Genomic DNA, 14140 nt, shown 5'->3' with positions numbered 1-14140 from the left:
GTACCAATTATTTTTATTCACTCTTGCTCTCTTTTCTCCATTACTATATTTATTAATAATATTTTGCCAACTTTTTATCTCGGTTTCTGATATTTTTATAGGTAACATCCTAAATACAAAATTAATTTTAGCTAATATCTTCATTTTTATCAAAGCTATTCTCCCAAACCAAGATAAATTTAATCTTTTATATTTCTCCAATTTCTCTAATTTACATTACGATTCATAACAGTAGCAAAATTACAGTTATAAAGTAGCAACGAAAATAATTTTATGGTTGGGAGTCACCACAACATGAGGACCTGTATTAAAGGGTCGCGGCATTAGGAAGGTTGAGAACCACTGCTGTAGATCAACTCTCCATTTTAAAATGCGATATTTAAAGAAAAGAAAAAAAAACGGATGAGCAGCAGCGAGCCGAGGACTGACCGGGTGTGGAAACGTGGGTCGGCACGTGGCCCTCTCTGCATTTCAAAAAGTCACTCTCCCACCTTGACTCTCCCCTCCTGCCCAGCCAGTGAGGAGACAAGTGATAAAACCCCATTGATTTCCGAAGACAGCAACAGCCCATAATAAATCTTGGGGAAAGCAAGAGAGGAAGCTGCAGGAGTCGGGTCAAGAGGAAAACTACATTGCAGCTTCGGAGTCTCTACACAGGAAGCCGAGCAGCTGGCATCTCAAGGACTCCTTGCTTTTCTGACTTGTAAACTCTCTCCTTCTCTTTAAGGAATTTAATCTCTGGAATGAGCCCGCGCTGTTAAAAATGGCTGGAGACTCGGGAGTCTTACCCTGGCTGAGTTCATTATTTACTCTGCTTTGCACACTTTCCTCCCTGAAATTTTAATGAGAGGTTTTCAGCGTCCAAAGCCAAAGAGATTACAGGCCGTCCCATAAGTCATCCATATTCTAGCTTTGTTTAGTTGGTATTTTGTTTGTTTGTTTGTTTTTAAAGTGGCTTCCTGGACCCTGAAGCTGTGTCAAAGCAACAGCTTCGGAGTCGGGCTGCAGGCAAACAGCAGAGCTCTGTCTTACCACTAATCCACAAATGACACCTCTTGCTGATCAGACTCTGGCAGGGCTGCAGGGGGCTGCCTGGTCCCGGCCCCACCGCTGCGCCGGCCATAATATATGGACGCACAACTCCATATGCAAAACAGCCTCATCTGTTCGAAACAGGCTTGGGAGAAAGCTAACACGTTTGGATAATCAAACATTTGGATAAATGGGAATGCCGCAGGAGCAGCCTTGGAGATAAACATCCACGCACAAACACAACTGCTACCGGTTCGCTGGCTGACATTTATTTGAGAGATACAGGACAGCTTCAGTAGGCTTACAAGGCCCTCGCTCATAAAGGAACATTACTTGCCCTGGAAGAAAGGAGCAGTTCCTAACTCAAAGGACGTTGCCAGGGTGATTTTCCTATGGTGCGACCCCACAACTCTTGGGAGCGTGTCTGTGAATATTACAGTCGTGCCAATGGGTCTTTCCCACCTGATTGGCAGGGTATGGGTCCGATAGGAAAGACCCACAGAACAAGCGCCATTCATTGGGTTGTGATATTTACATGTTCTCCAGGGACAAGGCTCCATGCCAGCGTGTTTGTGTGTGAGTGAAGGGGGTACCGGGGACTGGGCCTTCTTACAGATAATTAGGTCAAATCTTGGACTGAACTTTGGACACCCCCTGGGGGTTCATATAGTACTTCTCTCTTGTTCCAAAATGGGGTTTCCAACGTTTTCCCCTTTCTGGTTCCCATCGATCCTAGGGGCAGCTACAAGAACATCCTGTAAGCATCACGTGACCTGCAGAGTCTAGTCTGAATGCCTGCAGGCCCCCGTCTCTCCCACTCCATTTGGGCTCTGAACATGGGGCTTGCTCATCAAGCCAGATCCTTCCCCACCCCACCTGCTTTTTGTAACATCTTGCCTGATGATCTGGAGATTTCAAAAGCTTGCACATTTTTTTGTGATCTTCTGGTTGGCCTAGATAATATGGGTTTTGGAACATTTCTTATCTTTGCTTTGTTTGCTTTTTAGGTATACTTTTGTATGCCATTTTCCATTAAAAGTTCCCAACATTTATTACAGAAGATTACAGCTACACACACACACACACACATCTATTCTTCACTTACGTCTTATCGATAAACTAAGGCCGTTTCTACACCTGCCTTTCCCCCAGGATCGTTCCGAGATCATCCCTGTGCATCCAAATGACACACAGGGGATCCTGGGAACAGGCAGGAATGATCCTTCCATTTTCCTGGGATAATCCTTAGGTGTAGAAAGGGCCTAAGAGTGGGAGGGGCTTTGGTGGTGGGTGGGGTTTCAGATGGAATGTGGGGAGGAACTTTTGAGCATAGCCACACATAATAATAATGATAATATATTTATTTATTTCTTACCCACCTCTCCCTTTGGATTGAGGCGGGGAACAACATTAGAACAGGAATCAATACATCTTAAAAAATTATGATTTAACATTGATCTGGATAGGCCTGCCGGAAAAAGCTAGTCTTTAAAGCTGCCTTAAAATCACACAGAGAGTTAATTTTACAAATCTCCTCCGGCAGGCCATTCCACAATCTGGGGGCGACAGAAGAAAAGCTCCTCTGGGAAACTGATGTCAGCCTAGTTTTAGCTGAGTGAAGTAAGTTCACCCCAGAGGACCTGAGTGTGCAGGGCGGACTGTATGGGAGAAGGCAATCCCGCAGGTAACCTGGACCCAAACCATTTAGGGCTTTAAAGGTAATGACCAACACTTTGTACTTCCCATAGAAACTAATTGGCAGCCAGTGGACTGATTTTAATGTTGGGGTAATATGCTCACCCCTAGATGTACTGGTGACCAACCTGGCTGCCATATTTTGAACTAGTTGAAGTTTCTGAACTAGGTACAATGGTAGCCCTATGTAGAGCGCATTGCAAAAGTCAAGCCTTGAGGTTACCAGTGCGTGCACTACTGTCTTTAGGTCTTCTGACTCTAAGAAGGGGCGCAGTTGGCGTATCAGCTGAAGCTGATAGTAGGCACTCCTGGCCATCGCATCCATCTGGGCTGTCATTTGGAGCGACGGATCCAGGGGCACCCCCAAACTTCGAACACAGTCTTTCAGGGGGAGTGTAGCCCCATCCAGAACTGGGGAAACATAGCAAAAGAGGATCTAGAATCCAGATGTCCAACTTGTATTTCGGGAACTTAATGGCGCAAAACAAAACAAAAAGGAAGTACGATTTTACAGTCTTAAATTTAGAGGAGGAAGACATTTTTTTTATCCCCTTTTATCATAAAGAGAGCACAAATCATTCACTGTTTGGTCTAGCAACAGCAGCGGTACCAATGGCGCGTGTAACGGGCAACCGAAAAGAAATAGAAATAGAAAAGAAAAAAAGCACCACACACATGCGAAAGCTATTAAAAATTAAAGCAACGCTTTATGGCCTTATAATGGCTTAGTTATACACGTTAGCTTATGTAAGCTCAGAGGAGACAAACCTTGAAAGGAACATTAACTAGACAATAAAGTAAGTAAGTGTTTCAGACATGCCTCTGAGGGATGCTGGCAAGGAAGAGGGAAGGGGGAAGGATGCTGCTGGAAGTTGCAACATTTAAATGCTGTCAAAAAGGGAAATAAGTGTCAATGCTTCAGATATCTAGGGGGCTTGGCAGCTTAGGACAGGCACACTTTCCCTTTCAGGCTTCTTAAATCCAGAAGCCAAACCGGCACATGATTTGTTGTTCATCAATTCTGGTTCAGCTGCAACTGTAGTTCTGTTTTCACTCCGGTTCATACCTTATAAATGTTTCGTAATTGGTATGGCACACCTGAACTGGTTCAATTTCACTTCCCACCCCTTAATTTAACAAAATCCCAATGATCAACTAGGGTGACCCTATGAAAAGCAGGACAGGGCTCCTGTATCTTTAACAGTTGCATAGAAAAGGGAAACTCAGCAGGTGTCATTCGTATATATGGAGATTCTGGTGAAATTCCCTCTTCATCACAACAGTTAAAGCTGCAGGAGTTATACTAGAGTGACCAGATTTTAAAGAGGGCAGGGCTCCTGCAGCTTTAACTGTTGTGATGAAGAGGGAATTTCACCAGGTTCTCCATACAAATGACACCTGCTGAACTTCCTTTTTCTATGCAGCTGTTAAAGATACAGGAGCCCTGTCCTCCTTTTCATAGGGTCACCATAGATTAAAAGATGCTGCCCCTGTAACAACATCAAGGTGGAGTCCATTTTGCACATTCTGATCTACTGCGGTTATTACCAAGATTCCAAGAAAGACCTAACATGCCCTGGTTGCTCTCCTGAATCCTTTGTAATTATTTTACTCCACGGCATCAATAAATGTCTGAATGTGGCTATTCTCACTAGACCACTCATGATTGTTTGATCATCTCTTTCAAATTTACTGATTAGCGTTTTTACAGATGTATCCTTCCTTTTCTATTAACATGCATTTTTTTATTAGTACATATGTACTTCACATATTGGATTAATGGTGTGTTGACTGTTTAATAAAGATTGATTGAACTCAGCAATGTGTGTTTTTACTCCTGACTAACAGCAGATCTTCAGGGTTGAAGGAATCTACACACACAAATTCAGGGGGTGGAGAATCTCTTTTCAGCCTGAACTTCAGAGAAGCCCTATGAGGAGAGACTTAAAGAACTAGGCATGTTTTAGCCTTGAGAAGAGAAGACTGAGGGGAGACATGATAGCACTCTTCAAAGACATGAAAGGTTGCCATGCAGAGGAGGGCCAGGATCTTTTCTCAATCATATCATCCCAGAGTGCAGGACATGGAATCATGGGCTCAAGTTACAGGAAGCCAGATTCTGGCTGGACATCAGGAAAAACTTTTTGACTGTACGACAATGGAACCAATGAACTAGGGAGATTGTGGGCTCTCCCACACTAGAGGTATTCAAGAGGCAGCTGGAGAGCCATCTGTCAGGAATGCTTTAAAGTGGATTCCTGCACTGTGTAGGGGGTTTGCCTCGATGGCCTTGTAGGCCCCTTCCAACTCTACGAGTCTATGATTCTATGGTTCTAAGAACCTCTTGGGACTGACATTTCAGTGGCAGGCAGGGCTGAAAGATAAAGAACAAAAAGTCCAGCATATTTTAGTTTAATGCTCTTACTGCAAGTAACTAAGCCTTCAGAGAGGCATTTCAACCTTTTAGAAATGGTGGTTGGGAGGACAGAAGCACCATTCCCCTGCAGAAGCCCATAGGGCCAAATTGGGGCCTGCGGTTCAATACCCCTGGCTTTATTAGGGTGACCATATGAAAAGAAGGACAGGGCTCCTGTGTCTTTAACAGTTGCATAGAAAAGTGAATTTCAGCAGGTGGCATTTGTACGCATGTCGCACCTGGTGAAATTCCCTCTTCATCACAACAGTTAAAGCCGCAGGAGCTATCCTAAAGTGACCAGATTTAAAAGAGGGCAGGGCGTCTCCAGCTTTAACTGTTGTGATGAAGAGGGAATTTCACCAGGTTCTCCATATATACAAATGACACCTGCTGAAATTCCCTTTTCAATACAACTGTTAAAGATACAGGAGCCCTGTCCTCTTTTTCATAGGGTCACCCTAGGCTTTATGGAGATGCCAAGAACTGAACCTGTGACTTTAGAGCTGCAAGGCTCTTATCACAAAAGAGATGCCCGAGCTCAAGTTGGCTTGAAACATAAGGAAACGTAAGAACACAAGGTCAAGTAATAAGTTATTGGTTCACACCATAAACCACGTAACCATTTGAGAGGTATTAAAAAGTAATACAAAACAATCACTTACCTGAACACTCCACTCCATGTGCACATAGGAATCTTTAATTTACAAGCAATAAAGTGAAAACGTAACACCATTTCGTGTTAATTTGACGGGTGGGAAATTCCCAACAGAAAACCTTACGGGTGAGACTTTTGTGTCTCACCTTCATAGAAATAGGATACATAAGGGGTGACGATTCAGCTTGAGCGACCCCTTCCTTGAAGATACAATATTCCTGCTGTTATTTAAGAAATGCCTTTCAAAATGCAATATTTTCTTCCCCAAGGCAGCATACGATATATAGCGAAATCAATATAAAACATGCAGTAATATTAAATGAGCAAGACGACAAAGATGAGCCGGGGGGGGGGGGGGGGACACAATAAAAACAAACCATTTCATTCTCTTTCAGCCAGTCAAGAAATTAACAATAAAAACAAACCAACAGGGGAACGAATATAAAGGTAATCTAACTTTTCATTTAAAACCTGCCTGGAATTAAAAACATTTTTAGGGCCCGGCTCAAAGGCAACAGAGACGGAGCAGTTCATATCTCCCAAGGGATCACTCTAAATTGACCATCCAAGCCAATGGACTGTGTGGAAAATGTGAAACGGTCAAAGCTCTCCTCACTGGAAATGTAGGAGGATTTGTTCAACAACGTTCGTCATTGAGACCGAATTCTTGGGTTGATCCCTTCCTCGCGCAAGGCCAAATCATTTTGCTTGCTTCCGATTCCAAACCAGTGAAATCAGGCTGCAATCCGATACACACTTACCTGAGAGTAAGTACCATTACTACATTATTAATACTTGTTTTCCCATCAGTGTGAACGGTGCTTTATAGAGTAGAAAAAGACAGGTTCCTGCCCCGAGGAGCTTACAATCATCAAGTTCAAGGGAACTTACTTCTGAGTAGACATGCATAAGACTGCACCGTAGGAGAAACTTTGGGCCTGTCTAAGCCACTTAACCCATTTTACATACCTGGAGGAAGTTTGTTCCATTAAGCCCAGAATGGAAAAGTTTCATATTTGGCTGCCCTCTGTCCAACATAGGAGCCTAATTTTTTTTGAGTGCTCGCTAAGCAAGCCAGAGTTAAGCATGCCTTTAGTTAGTTATGGGGATGACTTCATCTGTTTCTCCATCACCATCTGTGCAAATGCCTGTGATGTCTCCAGATGTGCAATAGAGACAACTAAGGCTGCAATTCTAAAAGTAGTCGCTTGGCACCACTGAACTCTGTGGGATTTCCTTCCGAACAAACAGGGATGCAACTGCCACAGTCCAGTCCTATGAGCCTCAGCACAACGGTGGCCCAAGAGCGGCACAGATTTCACTGAGGAACCAGCAAGTTAATTCAACCCTTTATACATTAGCCATGTAAATGAAAGGTTCCAGATGAAATCTAAAGAGGCAAAATGGTTTCTTTTAGCGAGGCTGATGCCAAATTTTTACTTTATGGTAATAAAATAGTAGGGGATCCCACCCCCAACCCATTGCACCAAATAGCACCTTCTACTATTCGGTAATGGTTGCTGCTTAAGTGAAGAACGTTTCCCGGATCCTTGGCCAAGGATGCCACCTTGTGGTAAATGCAGCATCTTGTTAGCCGTCCTGGAAAGTGAGAGAGGGCTGGCGATTGCTAGGGAGACGCTGACTCTATGGGCTCTGCTGTGTGCCGGGCCCGCACAAGGGCCCGCACAAGAAGGTGCCATCGGCCTGTGCAGAATAGTTCTAAAGGGCATGCAAAAGACGTGCCTGTGTTCTGCTGGCTCCTGGACTTGATGTCTCCCAGGGCATCAGCCCTCTGAGTACAGGGGTCTGCTCTCTGCATGAGCCCCATGTCCGATGAATTTATTTAAACGTTCAGGAAAAGCACGCAGTGCAACCCCACAGGGCTGTATAACCTATCGACACGGGCAAAGAAAAGGTGCATATTTGGACACTTACCCCACGAGGGGGGGTTGACGAATACATCCTTACAGAAGAACCAGCATTGTCACTTGAGGCTCAGGTGACCTCAGTGGCACGGAGTGCCTTCTACAAACTCTGGTTGGTTGCCCAGCTATGCCCCTATCTAGATGGGGATAACCTGGCTTCAGTTGTCCATGCTCTGGTAACCTCCAAGTTAGATTACTGCAATGCACTCTACGTAGGGCTGCCTTTGAAGACGGTTCGGAAGCTGCAGCTTGTGCAAAATGCAGCGGCCAGATTGATTTCGGGAACCAGAAGGTTTGACCATATAACACCTGCTCTGGTCCGCTTGCACTGGCTGCCTGTATGTTTCCGAGCCCAATTCAAGGTGCTGGTTTTGACCTATAAAGCCTTACACGGCTTGGGACCACAATACCTGACGGAACGCCTCTCCCGACGTGAATATACCCGGTCACTACGTTCAACATCTAAGGTCCTCCTCCGGGTGCCTACTCCGAGAGAGGCTCGGAGTGTGGCAACGAGGGATAGGGCCTTTTCGGTGGTGGCCCCCAGACTATGGAAATGATCTCCCTGACGAGGCTCGCCTGGCGCCAACGCTGCTATCTTTCCGGCGCCAGGTTAAGACTTTCCTCTTTGCCCAGGCATATGGCGGCACATCTTAATCACCCACATGTTTAGTTTTTAATCAGTTTTTAATGCTTTATGTGTGTATGTTCTGTGTTTTAGAGTTTTAAATTTTGTATACTTGTTTTTATCTCAATTTTAGAATTTCTGTAAACCGCCCAGAGAGCCCTGGCTATGGGAGCGGTATATAAGTGTAATAAATAAATAAATAAATAAAAACCAGGAAGCTGCCCTACACTGAGTCAGACCATTGGTCCATCTAGCTCAGTATTGTCGACACTGACTGGCAGCAGTGGCTCTCCCGGATTTCAGGCAAGAGTTTTCCAAGCCATACCTGGAGATGCCTGGAATTGAACCTGGGACCTTCTGCTCTACCACTGAGCCCCAACCCCTTCCCTACATGTGGAACATTGATATGCCAGGATGAAAGTTTATAGCCCAGCTCTTCTCCTGCGGAAAGCCCAGAGAATTGCTGTCAGTCAGTGTAGACGTTACTGAGCTAGGTAAGTCTGACTTGGTAGAAGGCAGCTCCCTAAGTTCTATAGCCTTTGGCTTTCAGGCTCTGACCAATTCTTCTTCTCCCAGGAGGTTGGAAGAAAGGAATCCATGGAGAAGCAAGGCTGAGTGGGTGTCATCATCGCAACAGTCTTGTTTCCATTTTTAGCCCACGTTTTGGCTCTCAAAAGCTCACAGAACAGCTTACAAGAAATTTTAAAAGACATAAGGAGCAACAAACGTTCCTATTAAATTGGTGGGGCGGGCAGCACTACAGCTTAGAGACAGTGGCTTGCCTACCTATCTGTCAAGTTTAACATCTGAACCAGGGAATAACCAGCCCGTGGCTTGTCACTACACACAGTAATGCATGCTGATACTTTTGGCTTCCTTCAGGCACTCCAGAAAATAAGCATGTTCCCATATTTCACTGTAACAGAAAAGGGCAGGGACCCTCAGAACACCTGACAAGCTGTGCTAAGCCCCCTGCACGAAGTGTCTGAGTCTGCCAGCTGTCATTTTAAATTTCCCATAATGCCCTGGATGGGCACTTAGAAGCATTGTTGGAAATTGTACTTGGTGGCTTGCAGCTGCCCACTGTTAGTGGCGTGTAACTGTTACTGCCAGGAAAGCCCAACGTCCATGGTGGTGGTATACCACTAACATAGGAAGAGGCCCATCGAAGGCACCTTGCCAAAGGAACCCTCAAACCTAGACCTGTTTCTGGAGAAGAGTCTTAACTTTCAGGGTCAAAGAAACAGGTAAACTGAGGGTGAAGCAGGAGGGAACTAATATATTCCTGGTTTTCTCCCCAGGTGAGCCGCAAACAGTAGGGGGTGACATCTGGTCTACATAAATCAGGTGGGCCTGGTTTATGTGGCCCTCCAGGTGTGTTGTCCTAGAACCTCCATCATCCCTCGCCATTGGCTGTACTGGCTATTGCTGATGGGAGAAGTAGGCCAAAATATCTGGAGGGCCAAAAGTTGTCCACCCCTAGTGTAAACAGACAGATGTTGGAGAGTCAATCCTCCTCTGCTGACCACTTACCGTTCAGTTCAGGAGGAAGGTAAAGGTGGTAAGTGCTGTAGATATCATTGGACATCTGTAGCTGGAGCTGGGTGTGTTTCTTTAGAAGCTCGGCGATGCTATCCTCCTGGAAGGGAGTCTTCTCCAGAATCACGACAGCATCCGTCCCATCCCCGGAAGCGCTGTTCACCTAGAAAAATGAGAATGTAAAAGCTCTCCCATTGGATCGAGCCAACGTCTGCTAGCTGTCATTCGCCAGATGCCTTTGGAAGCTCACAAGCAGGGTACAAATGAGAAGGCCAGTCCCCCTTTTTATCTCCAGCAACTGGTCTTCAGCAGCATTCTACTTGGCTAGAATTATTTTATCCCACCCTTCCTCCAAGGAGCTTGGAGCAATGTACTTGGATCCCTCCCTCCTTCTATCTCACAGCGACCCTGTGGGGTAGGTTTGGCAGACAGACCAAAAATGATTGGCATAAGGTCACCCAATGAGCTACATGGCCGAGTGGGGATTTGGACATGGATCTCCCCAGTCCTAGTCAAACTGCTGCACCACACCAGCTCTCAAATAGCTATCATGACAAACAACTGCTGACCATCAGTATCAGTGAATGTCCAACCCTCTTTTAAAAGCCACCTAAACTGCTAATTGTCACCACATCCTTTCTGGTCCAGAGTGGGTTGTGTCTTGTACTCTTAGGAGGAACCAAAAGGACAGCAGGACCTAACCCTAGGGCAGCTTTGGCTATTGGGCAGTATAGAAATGCAATAAATAAAGGAATAAATAAATAAAGTGACCTCCAAGTGTGCTAGCCCACCACTGAAATCAGTGGACTGATTTGCCACAACTCAAGTCCCATTGATTTCAATGGCTTATCTACTAAGTTGGACTAGGTCTGTTTTCTTCCAAGTTAACAACATTAAGCTCGGAGGGTGGTGACAAGAGAGAGGGCCTTCTCTGTGGTGGCCCCCGAACTGTGGAACAATCTCCCTGACGAGGCCCACCTGACGCCATCATTGTCATCTTTTTGGCGCCAGGTCAAGACTTTTCTCTGCTCCCAGGCATTTAGCAATATGTAATGATCCTGAGTCTGTTTTTTGGCACATCATTTTTAAAGTTGTTATAATGGTTTTAAATGCATGTGTATTTTGCTTGTTTTTGTGGTTTTTAATCTTCGTATATTGTTTTTAAGTGTTTTATCTTATGTGAACCACTCAGACAGCTTTGGCTACGGGGCAGTATACAAAGGCAAATAATAGCAACAAAAACAACCATTTATAGTGTTCTGCTTTCAAAGCACTTCACTATGTTTTCTTATTTCAGTTTTTACAAGGGTCCTGTAAGGTGCCTTCTCCAGCAAAGGAGATCGTTACCTTGTCGTGGTGCTGGAGCTTGAGCACCTCAAGGATGCCATGAGCTAAACCGTGAAGGGACACCCAAGACGGGAAGGTCATGGTAGAGAGGTCAGACTAAAGACGATCCCTGGGGAAGGTAATGGCAACCCACCCCAGTATTCTTGCCATGAAAACTAAATGGATCAGTACAACCAGAGATATGTCGGCATACCATTGGAAGATGGGACCCCCAGGTCGGAAGATGGTCAAAATGCTACTGGGGAGGAACAGAGGATAAGTTCAACTAGCCCCAGATGTGATGACGCAGCTAGCTCAAAGCCAAAAGGACAGCTAGCAGCCGACGGTGCTGGTGGTGAACGATGAATCCGATGTTCTAAAGATCAACACACCATAGGAACCTGGAATGTAAGATCTATGAGCCAGGGCAAATTGGATGTGGTTATTGGTGAGATGTCAAGATTACAGGATACCCTGGAGAAGAGGCTGATGCTAGGGAAAGTGGAAGGCAAAAGGAAGAGGGGCCAACCAAGGGCAAGATGGAGGGATGATATTCTGGAGGTGACAGACTTGACCTTGGGGGAGCTAGGGGTGGCGACGGCTGACAGAAAGCTCTGGCGTGGGCTGGTCCATGAAGTCACGAAGAGTCGGAAACGACTGAACGAATAAACAACAAAAAGGTGCCTTCAGCCCCATATTGGAGATGGGGCAGGTGCGTGGGTGACAAGCTCCATACTGTGGGTTGTTCTGCACACGACCCACAGGGCATGGGTTGCGTACCCAACAGACAATCGTGTTGGACACAGTTCGTTTCCTCTCTCCTTCCGTCTCGGCCCCACACCCAATATCTGAGGGCCTTGCCTCAGATGGACGGCACCACCCATCTTGTCAGCCTGTCCTGACCTCCTCCCCACTCTGATCACTCTGTCTTTTAGGTCACTGGCTTCCCCCCTCTACACCATTTCATTTGGTATTGCTCTTTCGCTATAGTACTTCAAAGGCATATTGCTATAGCACCATAAAGAATTTTTCAAAAAGCACCCCATGAAAACAGAGATGAAACTGACCAAGACATTGACAGAATGGAGAAAGAAGTGAAAACATCAGCTGGGAGCAGCACAATGCCAGGGAAATTGAAGGAGAGCGTAGTGACCCTGGCAACGGTCAGGTTTGAAACATTTCTTCATGGTGCTATTCCGATGGAGCGACTGAGAGTAGCTTACCTAAGGTCACCGAGTGAGTACATGACAGCAGCAAGATTCAAACCGCGTCTTTCCTGTTTCGTAGCTCAAACTCTTAGTCACTACACTACACCAGGTCTTACCGTATTCCTTCGATTCTAAGACGCACTTTTCCCCCCATATAAACATCTCTAAAAACGGGGTGCGTCTTAGAATCGCAGAAATGATTCACTCTATGGCCATCCATCACCATCATTTATATACTTATAGTGAACTTAGGTGGATGTGAAAAGGGGGTCACCCCAAAAATAAGGTTACGGTTTCTGCATACTTGAAGGACTCGCTAGAAACAGAAAAGTAAAGAAGACTGCAAATTAAAAGTTAAATGGAATCGACAAAGCAGCCTGACAAGGACTTGCAGAATATTAAGGTGTCGGGGAGATGAAAGGAAGGGGGAAAATGGAGGTAGAAGGAAGAGAGAATTCGCCTGTGAGAGACGGGGCAGTGATTATATTTGGGCAGCTGTGTGTCACAAGGTTAAAAGACTCCTTCCCTGCATTATACAGAGATATATCCTGGCGGGGTGGGGATACGCTACAACACTTTGTTGCAGACCACGTTTGTATCTATTCAATCTGATCTTGGCTCCTCCAACACAAAAACGTTATCCACTTTTCCCGGTGCCTTCTAACTCCATTTTATAGATCCTCCCCCCCACCCTTTCATAGTTCCACCTCCCCATACCCTGTCTTTGACCTACAGTCCAATCCACCCTCAAGTCCTTTCAAAAAGCCATTCATCTAGAATTTACACGCGACTTTGAAATTACAGAGGTGCCTGGCAATTTCCTGATACTTCATCATGTGCCTCGGTTATCTCAGAGCAGGATTTACAGAGGGCAATAAAAGAACTAACCCAACTGTATCCCCCCACCCCGCGCTCGGAAGAACCTACCTTCCGAACACTGTACAGCTGTAAATGGTGAATTAAAAGAGTACTTGCAAATTTCCCGTTTTTATGGCCCCCTGAGTGACAAGTCCATCCATCTTATTTACAGCATCTGAGTTAACTGCTAGTTTGCAATTCAATTCCACTTTAAACACTAAACATGAAAAACGGATCTCTGGGCTAAAAGCAATAGATATGCTAATAAGAAAAATAATCTAAGCCTCGAGATGCGTATCTGGCGCTTTTGTTAGGTGGAACAATGGCAACCTGTGCCCTCCGCTACACGTCCCTCCCATTGCACAGTACAACAACCTCCCCCTCTATTCCTCTCATTTATTCCTGACTGCCAAAACTCGGGCGTTTGCTGCCTCTCATCACCCAGGACACTTCCATGCTTGAAAAGGGCACAGAGTTTCTGTCAACTAGGTTTTCCTTAGGATGGTGACGCAGTGCACGGGCATGGAATGATGAAGACCCCATGAATGGTCAGGTCAGATTGGCCAGTGCCTTTGTGCCAGCTCCTCCCCAGCATACAGCCTGGCTTACTTTCATGAGCTACCTTGGGTTATTTGTTCCGAAAGCACCTTTCTGCTCTCTGTTTGGGATCAGAACACTGTGGGTAGATTTGGAGAGGAGAAGCTGGTGGGTGAATGGATGTCCTGAGCCATGGGGTGAAGTTGAGCTAGAGGATCTTTTGATGCCCTCTAATTCTACAACTGCCTCAAAACCCTCTCCCATCTCCTGCCTAGGATGTCTTTTCTCTCTTGCTTGGCTCTCCTAGCCTACCTATAACAT

At 45.5% G+C, this 14140-nt stretch overlaps 1 protein-coding gene across 1 annotated transcript in view; it reads right to left on the bottom strand.

Annotated features, from left to right (window-relative positions):
- Positions 1-14140, bottom strand: part of DCPS (decapping enzyme, scavenger) — a 72429-nt gene that overhangs the window by 55042 nt on the left and 3247 nt on the right. Inside the window, exon 2 of the mRNA XM_063139483.1 lies at positions 9885-10053. Within this exon, the coding sequence (XP_062995553.1) occupies positions 9885-10053 (169 nt within the window). The remainder of the gene's footprint in view (positions 1-9884; positions 10054-14140) is intronic.

Source organism: Elgaria multicarinata, chromosome 12, assembly GCF_023053635.1.
Source record: "Elgaria multicarinata webbii isolate HBS135686 ecotype San Diego chromosome 12, rElgMul1.1.pri, whole genome shotgun sequence".
Taxonomy (NCBI): Eukaryota; Metazoa; Chordata; class Lepidosauria; order Squamata; family Anguidae; genus Elgaria; species Elgaria multicarinata.
This window is presented reverse-complemented; position numbering and strand designations above follow the sequence as displayed.